The sequence below is a fragment of the Pangasianodon hypophthalmus genome, chromosome 11 (genome assembly GCF_027358585.1).
Source record: "Pangasianodon hypophthalmus isolate fPanHyp1 chromosome 11, fPanHyp1.pri, whole genome shotgun sequence".
NCBI lineage: Eukaryota > Metazoa > Chordata > Actinopteri > Siluriformes > Pangasiidae > Pangasianodon > Pangasianodon hypophthalmus.
In genome coordinates this window covers 15,359,481-15,379,991 of record NC_069720.1, presented here as the reverse complement: position 1 = coordinate 15,379,991, position 20,511 = coordinate 15,359,481, and the positions used below count along the sequence as shown (strand labels likewise).

The 20,511-nt window shown below is 38.6% G+C and overlaps 2 protein-coding genes across 2 annotated transcripts; both read left to right on the top strand.

Moving 5' to 3' along the window:
* The first annotated feature begins 326 nt into the window (after positions 1-326).
* rab11ba (RAB11B, member RAS oncogene family, a) lies at positions 327-7,676 on the top strand. The gene is made up of 5 exons (XM_026929837.3): positions 327-485; positions 4,124-4,319; positions 4,874-5,067; positions 5,151-5,231; positions 6,459-7,676. The coding sequence occupies exons 1-5, from the start codon at positions 446-448 to the stop codon at positions 6,602-6,604; spliced, it is 657 nt and encodes a 218-aa protein (XP_026785638.1). The 5' UTR covers positions 327-445; the 3' UTR covers positions 6,605-7,676.
* A 1,773-nt stretch (positions 7,677-9,449) lies between these two features.
* marchf2 (membrane-associated ring finger (C3HC4) 2) lies at positions 9,450-19,883 on the top strand. Its single transcript, XM_026918894.3, has 5 exons — positions 9,450-9,660; positions 10,266-10,536; positions 11,787-11,982; positions 13,346-13,555; positions 16,710-19,883. The coding sequence occupies exons 2-5, from the start codon at positions 10,361-10,363 to the stop codon at positions 16,866-16,868; spliced, it is 741 nt and encodes a 246-aa protein (XP_026774695.1). The 5' UTR covers positions 9,450-9,660; positions 10,266-10,360; the 3' UTR covers positions 16,869-19,883.
* Positions 19,884-20,511: the final 628 nt, after the last annotated feature.

Sequence of the window (20,511 nt, the reverse complement as noted above, 5' to 3'; positions counted from 1 at the left end):
CTTTGCATTTGTTTTGTAGAGGGACAAAGGATTAAGGGTCGAACCCATTAAGGGTTCAAGATTTAAATAATTTTCTATTAATAATACATTTCTATTAGTGCACAATTTTCAAATAAATTCAAAAAGATACTACTACTACTACTAATAATAATAATAATAATAATATTATTATTATTATTATTATTATTATTATTATTATTATTATTACTGAAAGTAAAACAGGAAGGTTTACTGTATATTTTATGTATTATTCAAATTTAGGAATCGATTCGTATGACTGAATTAAAAGATTCGATCAAAAAGAACCGATTCCTTTGCGATTCGCCCATCACTATAATCCGCCCTTCCAGCGTTATAAAGCCGAGTGAATTTTCTTCCTGTCGGTTGGAGTCAGGAGACCGTCGCCGCTTCGCTAGAATTTCGGCAATAGCGGAAAAAGCCTAACATGGGAACCCGAGATGATGAGTATGATTATTTATTTAAAGGTCAGTTGTAATTTAATTTACGCGCCTAAACATAGTCATTAAGCAGCGCATTGAAGATTTCAAACCACCGTTAATGCGAGTTTATTTAGCTAGATAAGCTAAGGTACTAGGCTAAATTCGCTAGATAGCAGTCTCCGGCTGTATCCCAAATGGCTTCGTACGTGTGGTGTAAGTGCACTACGCCGCGCAGGAGTGCGTGTCTGCTATACGCTATGTAGTGCACTACATGTCTGGTGGAGCGCGATTTGGGAGTTAGACCATATACATGACGCTAACCAGACAACGATGGCCTTTTAGTCTGTCGAGGCCTTTTGGTGTTAGCTGATAGTTTTTTGGAAACTATGCCATAATTTTTAAAACTAGTTAATTAGTGGGGATTTATATGTACAAAAATAACATTTCATTGCGTGTTAGCTATGCAGCTAGCTATCAAACAGCTCTTTAATGAAGATGGAGGAAGCTAACCGCTATCTAGCTAGGTAGTTCGCTAAGTAGCTAAAGTAAGCGACACTCTAGTTTCAGTTAAAACTAAGATTTATCTCTGGAATTGCATTTCAGTGTGGTTTATATGTGAAGTTAACTCTGCTGTGTAGCGGTGGGTTTTGTTAGCCGCTGTGCTGCTGCTCCACATCAGTTTGGAGTTTTTAAAAACGTGGTTTATTTAAAAATTGAGCAGTCGGAAAACTTGGTTATTTCTTTTAACTAGTCGGTTTTATGCAGAGAGATGAAGCGGGGCGCGTGGCGCTGGGATTAAAACGGTGGAAGTCGCTCGCTTGCTTATCTGTCAAATTGACGAGGAAATGATTGATGAGAGATTTCTGCGGGATGACGTCATCGCTTCCCTGTCAGGCTTACGATGTGAAGCTGTTGCTCAATAATGTTCATGAAAATCATATCAGGAGGGTAAACATTATTCCTACAAATGTCTCAAATGCAAGTAGCAACAGTTTCCCCCAGAACGAGTCCCGTGATTGTTAGTGTGTGTGTCCTGATGATATGAAGATGCTTGAACAGCAGATTTCAAACTCCTAGTCATTTATTTACTACCACAGTATCACAGTGGCCCTTTGTGTAGGTGATCAGAGTAACAGGTCATATAACATTAAAGCTGAGGTACAGAGGCGGATCATGTTTCTGTCGTTGGCATGCTTTTAAGTTTTTTCTTTATTTAAAAAATCAAAACCAAGCAAGTACAGCTGAGTGGAGTTGTATGCATAAGTACCATTATAATGGAAAGAACTGTAACTTACATACTACACATTCAGTGTATTAATCTCCACAGATGATCCTTCATTGTCATGAGTAACAAACATAGCCAAACACTGTATGTTAGGATTTAAATCATTGCAAATCTCAAAACTAAACACAAATTATTTTTGAAATATGATATTCTCTAATTTGCACACCCACCCACTTTATTAGAAACACCCATACTCCTGTTTATTCATGAAATTTGTCCAATCAGCCAGTCATGTTACAACAGCAGCGCAATGCATAAAATCATGCAGATACAGGTCAAGAGCTTCAGATACAGTTCACATCAAATATCAAAATGGGGAAATATGTGACCTCAGTAACGTTCACTGTGGCATGGTTGTTGGTTTGAGTATTTCAGAAACTGCTGATCTCCTGGGATTTTCATGTACAACACACAGAATGGTGCAAAAAAACAAAAATTATCCAGTGAGTGGCAGTTCAGCAGTTGGAAATGCCCTGTTGTTCAGAGAGGTCAAAGGAGAATGGTCAGACTGGTTCAAGCTGACAAAGTCTTTTGTAACTCAAGTAATCACTCTTTACAACCATGGTGAGCAGAAAAGCATCTCGATGCACAGTACAGGAAACCTTAAGGTGGATGAGCTACAACAGCAGAAGACCACATCGGGTTCTGACTCCTGAGAGCCAGAAACTGGACTATTGGAGAATGGAAAAACATCGCCTGGTCTTTTTCCAATCATCAACTGTCCAGTTTCAGTGAGCCTGTATCTACGTGATTGTATGTATTGCTCTGCTACCACGTGATTGGCTGATTTGGATAATTGCATGTTGAGCAGTTGTTACTGTTGAAGTGGCTAGTGAGAGTATAATCACCTTTGAGCTCTTTCATATCATCTGAACATCTGTTCTTCTCTCAGTTGTAATGTTCCATGTGCCATGTTCTTCTTGAAATTTGTTCTAACTTTACCAGATGTTACACACTGCAAAACTTTGACTACTAGGTTTTTCTTTTCCTGAAATTCTTGTTTATTTGTTTGTTTGTTTGTTGATTATTTAGATATTTTTTTATGTCAAACTTTTTGCTCTTTCGATGTTTTGGGTTGTTCCCATGTTGCAGACTACACCTACAGTTCATTTGTTCAGGATTACCTATTGTAAATAAATTCAACAGTTGTTAAAAGAGGTACATTTTACTTTTTGCCACCCAGAAGGCTCAGGGAAGCAACTTTTAATATCATTGTCAACAGTTTGCACTATTTATTTGCCGTAATGATTTAACTCCCCTCACCTTGATCATTTTTCTAGATCACATAAATTCATCTATTCTCTTCAATGGCTTAACTTACAGGAAATTACACCAAGAGGAATTCTTTTTCCACTGGGAATTCCTGACTCCTGGCTGAGTGTGATGTCTAATGGGGGGAAAAAATACTGAAATCGTTACCTTTCTGCTCAAGATCTTTGTTGTTAAACAGATCACCAAAAAAAAAAAAAAAAGACACAAACCAATAGTATGAGTTGTGTAAGAATAGAATAAGTGTGTACGATTTAAAAATGCAGTCTTTTTCCTTAAATACCTGAGTTTGATCTAATCTAATGTTTCCCTGAACACTTCTTCCCAGTGTCGTAGTGATGCTAAGGAAATCACATGACCCTTTTTGAAACACATTCAGCTGTATAACTGAGGAGGGAAGAGGACAGTGTAGATTTTGCAAGCTTTTATTCATTCCTGTCATCACTGCAAGATAGATGTTTGATAAAAATATAATAAGTAATGCAGTGGAAACCATTTCCCATTCATTAAAACATAGGAGTACGACTGAGTGGTATGGCAGGATTGTTTATATCCCAGTGTAATCCTCTTCCCAAATACGACCATCCATGATGTGTTTTATGACTCAACCCTTACTTTACTGGCACTACAAGGCTAATGCAGCTCATGCCTAAGAGAAGCTTTATAGTCATCAGCATAAGCCGTGTGCAACCTGTGTTTGTAAGGGGTGTCCTTATTTTTTTCTGTCTTTTTCTGTACAAATAGTATTACTTTTGCAAACCTTGGACAACAAATGTGTTTTGGCTGATTGTTCAGGGTTGCAGGGAAATTCTCAATTGTCATAAATAAAATTTTCACTGGACGAGGACTTTCATTTCAAATTATAAAAAGCTACCCTCAGATTTTAGGCATTCCAAGATTTAAGCTGTTCTACATAAAATTCAAGGATTTAAGATGTACCATTTAAAATTCTAGACACACATAAAAAGAGAAGTCCTGTACTAAATACTGTTTAAAGTTCATCTAAGTAACTTAAATGCACATTATATCTCCCAAGCTATCGTTCATTGTTTTGAAAGAGATGGTCAGTGGAGTACGGAAATGCAGCCTGTAGTACAAATCAATTTAGAGTCTTCATTGTGTTTTGCAGTGGTACTTATTGGAGACTCCGGAGTGGGGAAAAGTAACCTCCTGTCCCGTTTCACACGCAATGAGTTCAACCTGGAAAGCAAGAGCACCATCGGTGTGGAGTTCGCTACTCGAAGCATCCAAGTGGATGGCAAAACCATAAAAGCTCAGATTTGGGACACAGCAGGACAGGAGCGCTACAGAGCAATCACATCAGCGTGAGTGCATGAGGCTCTGTCCAAACACCCCAAAGTGCACATACACTTTATTAATTTAAGGAATATGCACACATGCTGCACATTGTTAATTAAGGAACTGCACGTGCACTTTATTAATTTGTCATTATATTTTATGTTGTAAAACATCCTGAAATGCATGAAATGCATTAGTTTTTGTTGTCACAGTAACATTTTAATCATATGCAGTGGTTGTATAGTGAACACCTAATAATTTTGCCTTTATCCTCAGGTTCTGTTTGGGAGTAGGCTGCTTAGTGTATTTGTGCAGTGTGATGGTGTGTCCAGTTTAGAGGACAAGGATAGATATCTTTAGAGAGCCTGTACTCAAATTTGAAGGAATTGCATAACTCTTCTGTTCTGTAGTTAAAGATACAACAGCGATACATGCCAGCCACACGCATGCACATGTCATGTAAGCTTGTATGATGGTGTTCAATGTTATTTTCTATTTCTAAAATATTTTGATCAGTATAAATTGAAACATTTCAGTTCTAGTATCTCAATTTAACTGATCTTCCTGTTGTATCATTCAGGTACTACAGGGGTGCAGTAGGAGCTCTTTTGGTGTATGACATTGCCAAGCACCTGACCTATGAGAACGTAGAGCGCTGGCTGAAGGAGCTGCGTGATCATGCAGACAACAACATCGTCATCATGTTAGTGGGCAACAAAAGTGACCTGAGGCATCTCCGAGCCGTACCCACTGACGAGGCCCGGGCTTTCGCAGGTGAGTTTCACTTGTAACCAGATCTTTAAAAGAAGCGCATTATTCATGGCTTTAACAATGTGTGTGGCATTTCCTTCTTTCAGAAAAGAACAACCTGTCTTTCATTGAGACTTCAGCTTTGGACTCCACAAATGTTGAAGAGGCTTTTAAAAATATACTCACAGGTAGGGATTTTGTTGTCTGGTGGTTGCTTTGATCTGGAAGAAGTCAGTTAGCTACTAAGGTTCAAATCTGGTTTTATTAGCATTATAGACACATTGCATGATCTTATACCACAGCACTGTCAAAGGGTGTTGACGTGTTTCTATAACAGCAGCTCTGACAGTAGTGCAAGGTTTATATTGATGCACACTTTCTAATGTGTTATCATTCCTGTAGTAACACAAGGACTTGTACAGCAGACATAACCAGATTAACAAACTGTGTGAAATTGTTGAAATGCTGAAGTTTTTGTGAGGAAGTTTATTTATGGAATGAGTCCCCAGTGTCAACGCTTTGTAACAGTCAAAAGTTAAGCAGGAACATCAGAGGAAAGTCTTGAGAACTTAATTTTATGAGAGAGGAAGGAGAAAGGAGAGGCTGATGAGGGACTGTTTATAATGTAAATGGTAACAGGACATGTCATTCTTTAATAAAAACATTCATTGTTGTGGTATAAGAGAGATAAAACACAGATATATATATATATATATATATATATATATATATATATATATATATATATATATATATATATATATATATATATATATATATATATATATATGTGTGTGTGTGTGTGTGTGTGTGTGTGTGTGTGTGTGTGTGTGTGTGTATATATATATAACAGCCCATTCTACTGCATTTTATTCATTACTTAGCAATCAACTACCTGCCTTAGATCTTCCATGAAGTTCCATGTTGTGTGAGCAATATGTGATGAATGCAGCGGTAAACAACAGAAGCGCAGTTAAAAAGTGTCTAATAAATGTAGAATAATCTGTTAGTAGTGCATAATGGACAAAGAAGAAAGTACAACTCCATGTCCATGAAGGAAGCACAGTTTGTGTCATTAGGAATAGGCAGATCCTTATCAGGGGTAATAGTGCACCAAAGGAAGCCCAGTATAAGTAGCAGTCCTTCGGGGCATGCTGTGTGTGTATGAGTGTGTATGAGTGTGTATGAGTGTGTATGAGTGTGTATGAGTGTGTATGAGTGTGTATGAGTGTGTATGAGTGTGTATGAGTGTGTATGAGTGTGTATGAGTGTGTATGAGTGTGTATGTCTGGGACAGCCTTCAAGATAGCCAGTCGTCTTCTCAGAGACGTTCTCCAGTACAGACTCATGAAAGTTCATATCTGTGATGTACATTAGCTTAAAATGGTTTACTTTCTGTATATGCTCTTTTCCAGAAATCTACCGTATTGTATCACAAAAGCAGATCGCAGACAGGTCTGCGCATGACGAGTCTCCCGGCAACAATGTGGTGGACATCAGTGTTCCCCCAACCACTGATGGGCTGAAAGGCAGCAAATTCCAGTGCTGCCAGAACCTGTGACCCCGCTCTTTCCTCACTCCATGCTGCTTCTTCCTCTGTTCCTCTCACACTCATCGCTTCTTTGCTGTGTATTGTGCAACCGCTGCTGCTCTAGCTCCATCTACTCATGTCGAGTCTAGAATTCTCCCCAGTCCTGTGAAGTTCTAGATAACATTCCTATTTTTTCCTTTTTTGTCCTCATTTGATTTTTTTGTTTTTGTTTGTTTGTTTGTATAAGACTTTTGTGTGTTTTCCTCTTTCTTTCAGTTATCACATCTGAATTCATGCTACTTAATGAATTAATTTTTGGAAGTGATTCTGTTTGGGCACTGATCGTGTGACCCACTCCTAAGGAAAAGGATGGTGAGGGATCAGTGTGTCCTGAGCTTCCAGCCACTCTGAGGAGTTTCCGCTCGGAGATTCCCGACACTAAGCAAGGCTGCTGTACAGCCGGTCCCGGAAAGGGATCCCTGCTAGTTTAACTTTTGGCTGAGAATCGGCATGGGGCACGAAACATTGTCTGGATCGTATAGAAACCAAAGGGAGACTGCAATCATTTCAGTTGTGAATAAATAAGGTGAACATTTCAGACTGCACAGTCAATAAATGATTCTGCACTATTTAGAGCAGCACTGGGTGACACTCCCGAGTGAGTTCATGTAATGATTCTGTATTGCGTTCAGGGCACCAGTTACAGCAGTCATGTGAATGCATAGGTTTCCTGTTAATCATTTATATACATATATAAAGATTAAAATAAAAATGACAGTTATCCCAGCCCAGGCTTTGCACTGTTAAGTTATAGGAGCTGTTAACCGAGAGGGTGTGCATGAGGTTTCACTGTTCAAGCTGGTTGGCTGTCTGTCATCTCGTATCTGAACATGCATCACTCTGTTATTGGATTTTTGTTTGAACTTAAATAACATTTGTGTGGTTAGTTTGGAAATGCCTTATGTTTTCCCATGCTGTGATTAAAAAAATGCCTTTATTAAAGTGTGGTTCTATGACATTCACATATCCATGAAGTCACATCAGCTGTTTTGCCTTTTATCGAGTTATATTGGGATGGAAAATAAACCAAATTACTATCACACACTGTTGTTATTCTTGCACTGATTTTAAGCTCGGTTCCACACTAGTAATGGTATGCTACAGCTTTAAATGTAGGTGAAGTGTAATTTGGTGTATAACTGAACATTATACGAGTCAAATGTGTGTAATGTAATAATTGTCTCATACATATCTCCATCTCATAGATTTATCCCATAAAACTATGACTGTCAGAATTTAGAACAACTGTATTAATTCAACCTGTTGGAATTCAAAGACAAAAAAATAACAATACAACATGCATGGTTTTAAAAAATAACATCTTCCTGTATGGATAACGGAAACACTGGATATCAGAGATGCATGGTGCTGGAAGAGATGCAGATATACCCAAAAGCAGTTGTGAGTAATTCAGTTTTGGATTATTTTAACATCATACGTATTCTGAGTGCAGCAAATATTGCTTTTTATTATGCTACATCAAATTCATTATATTTGTACTGTAGAATTAATGTGTAAAACATTATCCAAAAAACAACACATTTGGATCAAAGGAAACAAATTAGAAGCAAGCGAATAAATGATCCTTAGACTGTCAAATAATAAAAAATCAATAGTGTAATGCAGTGTTTTTTAATTTTTAACTTTGTCAGAGTTTACCTCAAGTTGATGAACCTGCTTATTAACAAATATAATTGTAGTTATTTTAGTGTATAATGCATGTTTTGTTTTTATATATGATTAGTTAAGAAAAACTTACTTTGCTTCACTAACCTTTGCAGAAAATACTACGGTACTTTTTTTAATATTGTATTATACCTTAGTGGTGTTGAATTCAATAATTAAATAATTAAAAATAATAGGTTTATATCAATGCGCTCGTTCTAATACGTTATTGTTTCTATAGCAACAACTTACACAGGGACTTGTATGGTGGATGCATGACATTATCTGAAACTAATAAACAATTTTAAATCATGTTGTGATTTAATGAATAAAAACATCAAGTCACTGATGTGATGTTTTCTGTAAGGAGACATTTAACATTTGTGGACGGAGTGTCAGCATCACAGTCAGTAAGTTTTCTGCTGGGGAAGTCTTCAGGACAGACGACTTTGCTGGTTTCTTGCAAACATGACAAGCTGCGGTTTTTGTCTTATTAACTTCAAGAAAGAAAAAAGAGAGGTTGGTGAGGGAACTACTGTTTATAGCTGCTATAATGTAAGTGATAACAGGAAGTAACTTATCTGATGGAACATTTTGCAACATTAAATATAACTATAAATGGTTAAAAGTACAACATTGTTCATCAGTAAATTAAAGACTGTAATCATTGCCAAATTGCTGTGGTATAAGGGAAATAAAGCACTTTGGGACACTGTTATTGGAAAATAATCAACTTTTGCATGGTGACAGTAACTCTGCTTTGCATCAGGCCACATCACACCACCCTGTCGTTGATTATTTTCCTATAACAGCACAGCCTCAAATGTTTTATTCCTTACTTTATAGTCCCTTCTGTGTGAAACCCTTCTCTATAAGAATTAACTCTATAAGTTAGTTCATTGTTATTATTAAATAATCTTATTATTAAATAATATTAAATAATACTTGGAAAAAAATTCTCCAACAAAAATATTATATAAGGAAGGGTGTATCTTTCTTTCCGGATGGTGCCTTTCAGACAGGCCAGAGTGAACTGTAGTTTATGTTTTCAGCATTCTTGGGAATATACACTACACCTCCCATACTACTGCAATTCACAAACAGTACTTACGCACTCGCCGTGAGTAACGTGCCACACGCAAATTCCCCTTTACGTTTTTTGCGTACGCTGAGCAGTAATCGGAAACGTCGATTAGAGGAGGCCGACGGTTCGTCTGTCAGGCTGGAAAAGAACCCAATCTGGGAGGTTAGCCAGGCCAAAAACAAGAGGAGTTATTTCCTGTTTGTAACCGTACAGCTAATTATTTTTATTTTACGGAATTAAGGGCTTGACAGGACAAACCAATATGAAAGTATAAAAGGTGAGAGCTCGAATTGTTACTCGCTGTTCTGGTAGTAAGGAGTGTAGTATTATCTCAGATAGCGTATTAAGCTAAGCTGGCTAGCGGTGCCGGCTAGCGTTAGACTGGTTTATAGCTGTGAACACCAAACATGACCAATTTGTATCGACATTTACATTACTTGCTCGGCTATTTGGCATTCAAATGTATGTGGTCTAAACTGTAGTTAGGAAGATATATTAGAGACTTAGCTAACTAGCTCCGTTTCTACTTGTTTTGATATGACTACCTTGCTAAGCTATTGGCCTTGCTTAGCCTATGTGGCTGTAGAGCGTTAGTAAGAGAGATCGGATTTGGTCATGTACTTAACGTCACTTTAACTACAATGTTTACTAATCTAATCCAAGCATGTGTATGAATATATGATGGGAAAATCTTGATCTCTGTCCCTCACGCGTAATGTTTGACTGAGCCAGTGAGAAGTTTTAGTATCCAGTGTGTCTGTCACTCAAATAAAGCAAACAGAATGAAAAGGTATGATCCAGGAAGTCAGAATAATGTAGGCTACAAGTGCCTTTTTACACATTTTACCTTTTATTCAAATGTCACTCGGTTTCTCTGTGCAGCTCTAAGACCCAGGCCACCTGAGTTAAGGGAGCAGAGGTCACTCCCCCTGTCTCCCCTGTCCCCCCTGTCCCCTGTCCCCCTGGACGGATTAGACATGACCACTGGGGAGTGTTGCCACCTGCCAGGCTCGCTGTGCGACTGCACCGGCAATGCTGCCCTGTCCAAAACCGTGGAGGAGTCGGACAACCGCAGGGCACAGTACGTCACACAGGTCACGGCTAAAGACGGACGCCTGCTCTCCACCGTCATCAAAGCCCTGGGCACACAGAGGTGAGCTGAGTGGCATGTGTCTGATCTAGAGGTGTTGTGGTTGGAAATTTTCACGGTGTGACACACACACCTAGTCCAAACATATCACAGTTTCATGATATCACGGTATGCGTCGTCCATTTAAAAACACACGTGTCTGTGGCGAAAACTCAAGGCAAAATTTGATTATGAAATCTCTGTACAAAAGTCTCTTTTATATAAAACCCGAAAGGGAAACAAAAGATCAAATCCCCTAATTGTTCTTATTTTTAGACAGATATTTTTGAGAGTGACTTTTCCATAAAGTCTCTTGGCTTGTCAGTGTTGATCACGTTGTTGTAATCAGGTGAAAGACAGTGGCTATGAGGAAAAGTGCTACTAAGTTGAAAAACAAATCTAACTAGTGTACCAGTGTGCAGCAGTGCTTAAACAAAAAATGTATAGTTGTTTGATTTATTATGGTAAGCAATGCCTATCAAATATCAAATCCTGTGAATTTGATAGGCATTGTGCATTTGACAGCCGTTGATAAAGTTATAGAAAAACCACATCCCTGTCATGTTTTACTAACTGATAAATTACAGTGTGCGTCTACAAAGTACAAATAGTTGGTGACTTTCCAATATCCAAATGTACTTTGCTAGAAATTCTCATCTTTTAACATAAAGTGAGTGTTAGTAATTTTGGATAAAATCACAAGGCTGACGCTGATTGTTGTTCCCAAAATGATTTGATTCTGAGCAGCCTAGCAAGTGAAAGCGAACTAACTACTGTGTACCAAATAAACAATTACTCTATATTCCCATTCCAACTTAGATTAAAGTCCCCGTGAAATAGATATAGAATTCTACAAATTCCACCCTCTTCAAAACCACTCCACTCCAACCATTTTTATCTCACCCAAGGGATGGTTGGAAAAGGATATATTGTGCGGAAAGATGCACAGCCAAAAACACACCAGCAAACCTGATGAAGAACTATAGGACATATATATTATAGAGAGCATTTAATTGGATGAACACAAGCCTAATACAGGTTGAGTCATCAAAAATTTTTTAATTATTCACCTGGAAGTGGCAAACCATAAAACTGAAGAAAAAAAAAAAAAAGATTTTTTTTTTGTATTTTTTTTTTTCTTCTAGATATACTGTATATAGTATTGGTGTCCATAACATTAGGGGACAGGTACAAAAACTTTGAAACAGCAATTTTGATTTCAGGGGCAGTCTAACAAAAAGCTAACAAAAACTACTTTAAACTCTTACTCTTAGTGATGGTCCGATTTGCCGGATCTGCCATGAGGGGGGCAACAGTGAAGGGCTTCTTTCGCCGTGTGACTGCACAGGCACGCTGGGCACGGTGCACAAGAGCTGCCTGGAGAAGTGGCTGTCCTCCTCCAACACCAGCTACTGCGAGCTTTGTCACACAGAGTTCACCATTGAGCGCAGACCGAGGCCCCTCACAGAGGTAACGTGACTTCTATCTAGCTGTTTGGGGGTGGGTTTGGGTGTGGATATGGGGGGTGGGGGTGGTTATGTGGGTATGAGACTGAGACTTTGTAGCCAAGTTGCAGTCAGTGTATAAAATCCCATTTAAGCTCAATGTGCATAACTGTCGCAAACAAGTAAGGAATGCTGAGATTCAGTATTTAACACTGTGACACTAAAACATTAAACATGTGAGTGGATGGCAAATATATGTGAATTTTTAAGATACATTGTTAAGATTGGAACAATTATCACAACGATATCTTTTTTTTTTTTTTAAATCTTCCAAGGAGCGGTGCAAGTTTGTTCAGAGTATTTGCCACCTGAATGCAACAACACAAGCCTTAACTTTGGCTTAAAGAAATATTTGGAAGGTTGAGTGAGAAATTAAATGTAGCACTTGCCCAAAATTTGATAATTTGATCAGCCAACAAATCACTGTTACCCAAAATTCATTCATTCACTCATTTACCTTCAGAAATCACTTTATCCTGGTCAGGGACATGGTGTGTCCAGAGCCAATCCAGTCTTACCCAAAATCTTTTCCATAAATACATAATACATAAAATACAAATACAAAATAACATGGATTTCAGTGTGTTGAAAGTTATTATAAAATCTGTGGATTTAAATAGTCACACCTCCTGTTTTCTTGTTACCAGATTACACTAAGCAAAAAAGAGTAGCTGTGTCTCAATAGTGTACTATGCCCTATATGTTGTATGTATGAGTGTATAACACATGTAGTATGCAAAGTGTGCCGTTTGAGACACAGCTAGTCCTTTTGTCCAAGATGGCTGTGCTACAAAGTTACAGCGTCACAGTTCTCGTAACGCTGCACTACTCACTGAGCACTACATAGAAAAAAAAATTCGTGATTTCGCATATAGAACATTATAGCTCACACGCTATCCACATAAAGGACAATAAAGTAACTGATGCAACTATAAACCAAACACATATGACTAGAAATGACAACCAGTGAAGAAATGACAATTCTAAACGACTCATAGCTCCAGTGCACAAGAAAAAAAAAAAAAGGTCAGACAACAAATATGTTTTGGCCAATTAATGGCATTCAGGGTAAGAGGGAAAATTGTGTACTTCTGATTTTTTCAACGGATCATTCCAGAAATCATCTGTGGTGCTTGGTCTGAAAACAGGGAATCCCCAGCATTGCACATTTTTGTTTTTCCTGACTTGACTCATCAACCTAGATTATATGTGACTTCAGTTCATCAGTTTTGTTAGAGCAGAAAAAATGCTACAAAATACAGAACCACTGACCTAAACAATTCGTGCTTTATCCACCTTTAAATTACTTTTCCCTTGTTCATCTACAGTGGCTTAGGGACCCCGGGCCGAGAAATGAGAAGCGCACACTGTTCTGCGACATGGTGTGCTTCCTGTTCATTACACCCCTGGCAGCCATATCGGGCTGGCTGTGCCTGCGAGGGGCTCAGGACCACCTGCACTTCAACAGTCGCCTGGAGGCAGTGGGCCTCATCGCTCTTACCATCGCTCTTTTCACCATCTATGTCCTCTGGACTCTGGTAACATCAGCCCCACTGTCTCACACACACACACACACACACACACACACACACACAGAAAATCAGCTGCTTTCCAGTAGCTAGGCTTGGCTTGTCACTATCTCTCTCTCTCTCTCACTCACTCACTCACTCACTCACTCACTCACTCACTCACTCACTCACTCACTCACTCACTCACTCACTCACTCACTCACTCACTCACTCACTCACTCACTCACTCACTCACTCACTCACTCACTCACTCACACACACACACACACACACACACACACACACACACACACACACACACACACACACACACACACACACACACACACACACACACACACACACACAGGCCCTGCTGACTGAGAGAGAGAAAGAAAAACAGCATGTTAAATAGGTATTTACAAATGAAAGACAGGTGTGCCATGTTAATTTCCCGCTTAACCACGCCCCCACCTCCAGCAGACACAAATCAGGTAACATTAGATACATTACAGAAATTATAAAAATGATTAAAAGAGGTGTGGAAGTGCTTTTTATTTCTGATATGAAGAATGCAGATAGAGCAAAGCGAAGTTCTTAGTGCAAAAGAGTGTGAGAAGTGAAGGAACTCAGCAATGACTAGAGTACAGGAACGAGTTGAGCTCTCTAATGGCTAAGAGAAGGAAATGGATTGTGTAGGTGTTTGTGCTTGATTAGGAGTCTTTATACCACAGCGGTGTTGGATTCTCGAATCTGAATGGTCAGAAGGTCTTGATTAATTTTCAATAACAGCTCTTCTGACAATAGTGCCGGCTGTAAGATTTGTATTAATGTGCTCATTGTAATGTTATCATGTATATAGTAACAGCTAAATAACAGCAACTTGTATGAGGAACACTCCACATAATCTAAGCCTAATAAAAATGGATTTTTAAAAAGGATTTATATTTAAATAGAAAAACATATAATCTTTGATATGGTGAAGTCTTCTGTAGGGAGACCTTTATTTAACATTTAATGTGCCGGTCCCAAGCCCGGATAAAATTGGGGAGGGTTGCATCAAGGAAATTGGGAAAAATTGGGAAGGGCGTCTGGCGTAAAAACTGCCAAATCAAATATGCGACCAATGATCCGTGGTGGCGACCCCTAATGGGCGCAGCTGAAAGAGAAACAGCAACATCAGTAGAGAGTGAAAGAGAGGTTGGTAACATTATATTGCTGTTATAATGTAAGTGAAAAGAGGAACTACCATTTTGCATATGTTTCATGACAGTAAATGTAACTATAAATTGATAGAAAGTATGATTTTTATTTATTTATTTATTTTACTTTGCGGTGGTAACAGGTCAGGCCACATCACTCCAACACGTCATTGATTATTTTCACCCCCAAGTGTTTTATTTGTTACATATCATCTGTCAGAGGGAAGGGGTTGAAATATGATGTGTGCTGGATGAAGAGCAGTCACAGGTGATTTTCTTGATGTATTTGGTGTACAGGAAGTGAACTGATGGCCAGTCTTGCTGTCATAACCAGAGGGTGTCAGAATATCTTACACTTTACTTTTTTGGCTGTCTAAGGATGTAGATGATAATGTGTCAGGTGATGTGACAAGTGTTCATATCCCATTTAAGTGAGATCCTGATGTGTGTTTATTTAAATCTATAATTCGTTTTGGATGGTTCCGGATTCTGATGGCTTCTTTGAGATTAGGTGAATTCCTCAGAACTTCTTGGTTTTGGAGGTTTTGAGGGTGAGGTCATTGTTTTCACACCATGTTACAGTGCAGACCACATCACATTAGTGTGGTGACTCATCATTTCCTGAAACTAGTCCAATAATGGTGGCTTCTTTGACGTATTTGAGCTTCACTTGTGAGATTGTTTGTGAATAAAGAGAAAGGGGGAAGGGAGTAGGAATGCAACCCTGGGGAGTTCCTGTGCTGAGAGACAGGACTTGAGATTTTGTATTGTTTATATTGAAAATCTGTGTTCTTTTTTTTTTCTTCATTAAAAAGACTAATATCCAGTAGCAGGGTGCTGTTTTATCTTCATGTGCTGGGGTCTGAAGAACATTTTCACAGGATTTACTGTGTTAAATGCTGAGCTGAAGTCTATGAAGAGTATGTGGGTGTAGGTGTTGGGAAACTACAGATGTTCCAGGATGTGAAAGAGTGCCAGACTGACATCCGCAGATCTTTTGGCTCTGTAGGCAAACTGTAGTGGATCCATATGTGGTCGTGTGCTTAATTCCAGTCAGTTTTTCATGGCCACAGATGAGTAAATAGTGGGCTTGAAGTTGTTAAGATACCACAAGTGTATTGATGAGGCTAGGAGTCTAAGCACCGTCTCAGTGAGCCGTTAAAGATGGTTGTAAATGCAGTGGCTAGCACATCAGCACGGTGATTACAATGTGCCAGGAGAGAAGTGATTTGGATCAGGTGTCTTTCTTTTGTTTAACCTGCTAAAATCAATTTTCACTTTCTAAAATGATGAATAGTGGAGACGGATTAGCAGGTGAGGGACGAGAGTAGCATTGTTCTTTTAAAAATGTGCAAAACCTGAGATTATCTGGTAGATTGGGGTCATCTTCTATATAAACTCAGTTCTGGTAGACCTTTCCACAATAATTTGGTGTCATGAGCATAGATAGATTTTATTTTGACACATACAGATGGAATTTAATTCAAGTTGGGCAAGGCTTTCCTTATGGCAGATTGCAGTTGATATTTGCCAGACTTACATTACCAATTGTTGCTCATTACCACTGGTAGAGCAGTAACTCCAACAGAGGTGGTTTTGTGATTTAAAACAGCTGTGTCCTCAATCTGCAAACATGCTGGCTCAGCACCGGTGATTTCTGACATTTGTAGCAGCAGGTTGTTCAGGTGTTCAACTCCAAATCCTCCAGGGAATAGTTGTCTCATGTACTTAGGTCATATTTAATTAAATAAACCTCTTGCAACCAATCAATGATACCATAAAAAGCAATACAGAGGCCAACTTAGTAGCTGTCATCTTGTTGGCTACATTAGCTTCATAGTGCCTTAGTGCAAAACTGAAGAAGCAGACTTTGGACACCAAATCAGCTTTTGGCTGATTGACTACGTTTGTGATTATTACTACATTTATTCCTTTATTTTGGCTGAAGCACCTTTGATGGAGTAAATCTTCTTTGTCCACAGGTGTCATTCCGCTACCACTGTCAGTTGTACTCCGAGTGGAGACGAACCAATCAGAAAGTGCGCCTGCTCATTCCTGATGCCAAGGGTGCCCACTCTACCCAGCATTCCTTGCTCTCCACGAAGCTGCTGAAAAAGACGTCAGACGAGACCATCGTATGAGATCCGCGGTGTTTTTGGGAGGGTGGGGGACACGACACAGTGTTGGTATTAAACGTGCTAAAGGTTCTTGATGCGTCATGTCATCAGTTAGAGCCACAGCACTTTTGAATGCATTCTTTTTCTATTTAATCCTTTTTATCTAAGTATGTGAGCACTTCTTTTATTTTCTTCCCTCAACTATATCTCTTTTTTTGTTGTGTGTATTATTTTTTAAGTTTCTGTGAGTTGTTTGTGGTTTAGGAATGATTTTATTTATTTGCCTACACAGCGATCATTGAGGCCCCATACCACACAGCGTACTTAATGTTTAAAACAGTAGGGACTCTATGAGCAGAGGTAGCTGGGTGAGGGGAGAAATCCAGGTAAGCAGGAGTAGCTGCTGAAGCTTAAAATTGAACACTTCACTAGATTTTTTTTAGGTTCTTTCAAAATTATTTGCATCTTGATTAGACAGAAAATTGGTCATTGCCAATTTTTGAGTACTTTAGCCCATGTGATAGTTGCTATATATTATAGAAGCTCAAACTTTTGAAGCTTCCCGTGTGTTAGCCCATGTGGTGATTTTAAAGTGTTACAGGATGACAGGGCTTACTTGTGAGGCCTGCTAATAGAACGTGCTATAACAGAGTAAGCTGCAAGCACCTGATCTCTTATACTTGCTCTTATAGAGGGGAGAACACTAAAATAGGAGTGTGCAATAAATTCCTTTCCTTTTACCACCAAGTATGAGGCACAGTGTATGCCCTCTGGCGTGCTCAGTTTTTCCTGCATGCATAATTAAAAAAAAAAAAAAAAAAAAAATTCCATCTTTTTTTTTTTTTTTTTTTTAAGTATCATGATATTAGTGACTGTTAAAGTTGCTATCTCAGATTTTGTCTGTGGATCAGCATAGGCTATATTCAGCACCTGTTAAGAGTGAGCGTCATGCAGAACGTGACACAGTGGTCCTACAGTGGTAGCACTTAAACAACATAAGTAGCCTAGATGTGCGCTGATCAAATGTAGTTGTGTGTGTGCCTCCAGGATTCATGGGAAGCATTATGTTTATCTTGAGGTCATTATTGTGACAGACGTTTCTTAATTTTAAACGTTACAGCTACATGTGGCTGTGTGAAAGGGCAGAATGTGTTTGTGAGTACATTTGTGTACACTTTTTTGTATCCGTATTTTTGTTTGTTTGTTTTTTTTGTAGCAGTTTTACATTGTTAAATATGCAGTTATTTGGGGAAATTTGTCTGACAACAGGGGAACAACTGTGTAATTATCCATTCACACCACTTGAGTACAGCCAAGATTATCGCCCTGCATGTTATATGTTACAAGAATGATGTGCAAAATGTCATCACCTTAAAGGGAAACCTGTGTCGTGATGATAGGCCCTCCTCCTAATGGCTTTATGGACCCCTTGACCAAAGTATGGCCTTTATGCAGTTACCGAGGGACCATCTGCTTCTGTTGCCTGGCTCTGTTCACTTTGGAAACATTACAAACATCTCTGTAATGTCCAAGAAAAAACAATATCATCTGGACAGGCTTTGTACATTTGTAGATACATTTCATGTCTGTGGAAGGCACTCAAAGCAACAGTTACCGTCAGTCCAGGTGTGTGTTAACAATGGGTGTGTGTGTGTCACAGTGGTTGGCAGTCGGGCTGTGTTTGTGATTCTGACCTTCCGTAGTGCCACATTTGAAACCAAAAGGTGCTTGGATCCGTATATGGAGTAAAAAAAGAAGGTTAAAGATAAAGATGAATCAGAGTGCTGTTTGCATGGGTCATCTTGTCGTTCTTAATGGGGTAAAAGTCACCGGAGAGATTTCTTGTAAATTGTTGTTACTTCTTTTCAAGTGTCACTCAGCACTCTAAATGATTTCTCCTTAGGACAATGTTAAGTTTTGGAAAGCGTTGTGCAATAGATTAATACTAAAAGCTTTCGGCATTAATTGTAATTTTTTTAACGTGATGTTTTTGAGAAGGAAAACAATGTTGTGAAAAGATCTCTCTGCAACATTATTATCATACCTGTTGTGTGTCACAGGTCTGAGTGGCTTTGGGCTGAGTTAAATTTTTTGGTCATGGAAGCCCAACCAAGAGAAGCCAAGAAAATGGTCACAGATCAGCAGCTAAGCACAAATTCACTACTTAACTGCTGCTCTTAGTAATACTGTCTCTCATTGGTGTGCTTCCATCTGACATGTCTGCCTTTTTTTCTTTTCTGGTCATTTCCTCTTTATTTTGCAATGTGAGGTAATTAAAAGTGCAATGTCAGCAATATTACACTGCACTTCTTGCCTATAACCTTATCAGTACATGTAAGATAGTTATTCTATAGACATAGACATATGAAGGATTACAGGACTACATTCAGACAGGAAGAGGAGGACAGTGTTGGCTTGTTTTATTTTTCCTTTGAATATCCATGAGTTTCCTCCACTATGCAACCTGCAGAGTTAAGCAGCCAAAAGACTATTACTTTTTTCTGGTGTTAATATGGCTGACCCAATTTATTCCTTTCACTCTACAAAGAAAAATGCATGCATTTTGTTTTATGCTTTTTAGTCATATTGCACTTTTACAAATTTATGATTGGAAATGGGTTAGCTAGCCTTTTTCACTTGACACATTTCAGAGAGCTTAAACTCCTTCACTGATATTTGGAGAACTGGTCCACTTTTTTTGCATTAAAAAACCCCATTAAGTGGTAAAGACCAATCTCTTGTTTTCTCTAAGATAAACCTAAGCAAATTTAAACCTTGTTTAAACCTTGTAAAACAATTTGTTTTATTTGTCATCATTGTGTTTTAATGTATTCAGACTGTATGTATCATTTGCAATGTATGTCTTCTTTTATTCCTTGAGCACCATATTTTTATCACTCTACACCGTTTTTGGGATACTATATTTATGTAGTGAAGTGGATAAAGACTGGTGTGTCTGTATCGTCCTCACTAAAATTTGTTGGTGCTTGCAATCAGCCAAGAAAAGTGTGCAAAGCAAATTAAACATGATGCTCTGGATATTGTGTTATCTGGCCTGAGTGTTTACACCCCTTCCTTGCATCACAATACTTTTTCCCTAGGTCCAAACTAAAAAATTGAAACATTTTTGAGTGTGAAAGTTTGCATACCCCATAGAGGTTCATGTATTGTATAGTTAGATTCTTGTTCTCAGCCTCACCCAGAAACCACAGGAGATCTCCCAGCACAACTCTGATAAGCCAGCAGGAAGTACAACTGTTCTGCCCTGATAACTTGCTGTGCGTTTTTACCCTCCAAAGTAGCATGTGGATGAGGCCATTTATACTTTTACATGAAAATGTGCATAAATGTCAGCATGTTCAACTTAAGGATCAAGCTGTAATTCCTACCTCTTAACTCTTGAATTGTGTTCACTACACTAGTCAGATTTAATCTGGGCAGCTGAGACAGGAAATGTTATTTGAAATAACCATCCTTGAATACATCTATGTACCCAACACTCCTTGAGATGCTCCTACCAACAGTAAGGTGCAAATAAGGCATGGAGGTAATAGAATGAAATTCTTCAGTCTGTTTTGTAACCACTTTTTGTAATCAGTTTTATTCTTGGGCCAAAACGACCTGAACATATCCTGTGTAACAGGCTCAGGTGGAAGGGGGAGTACAG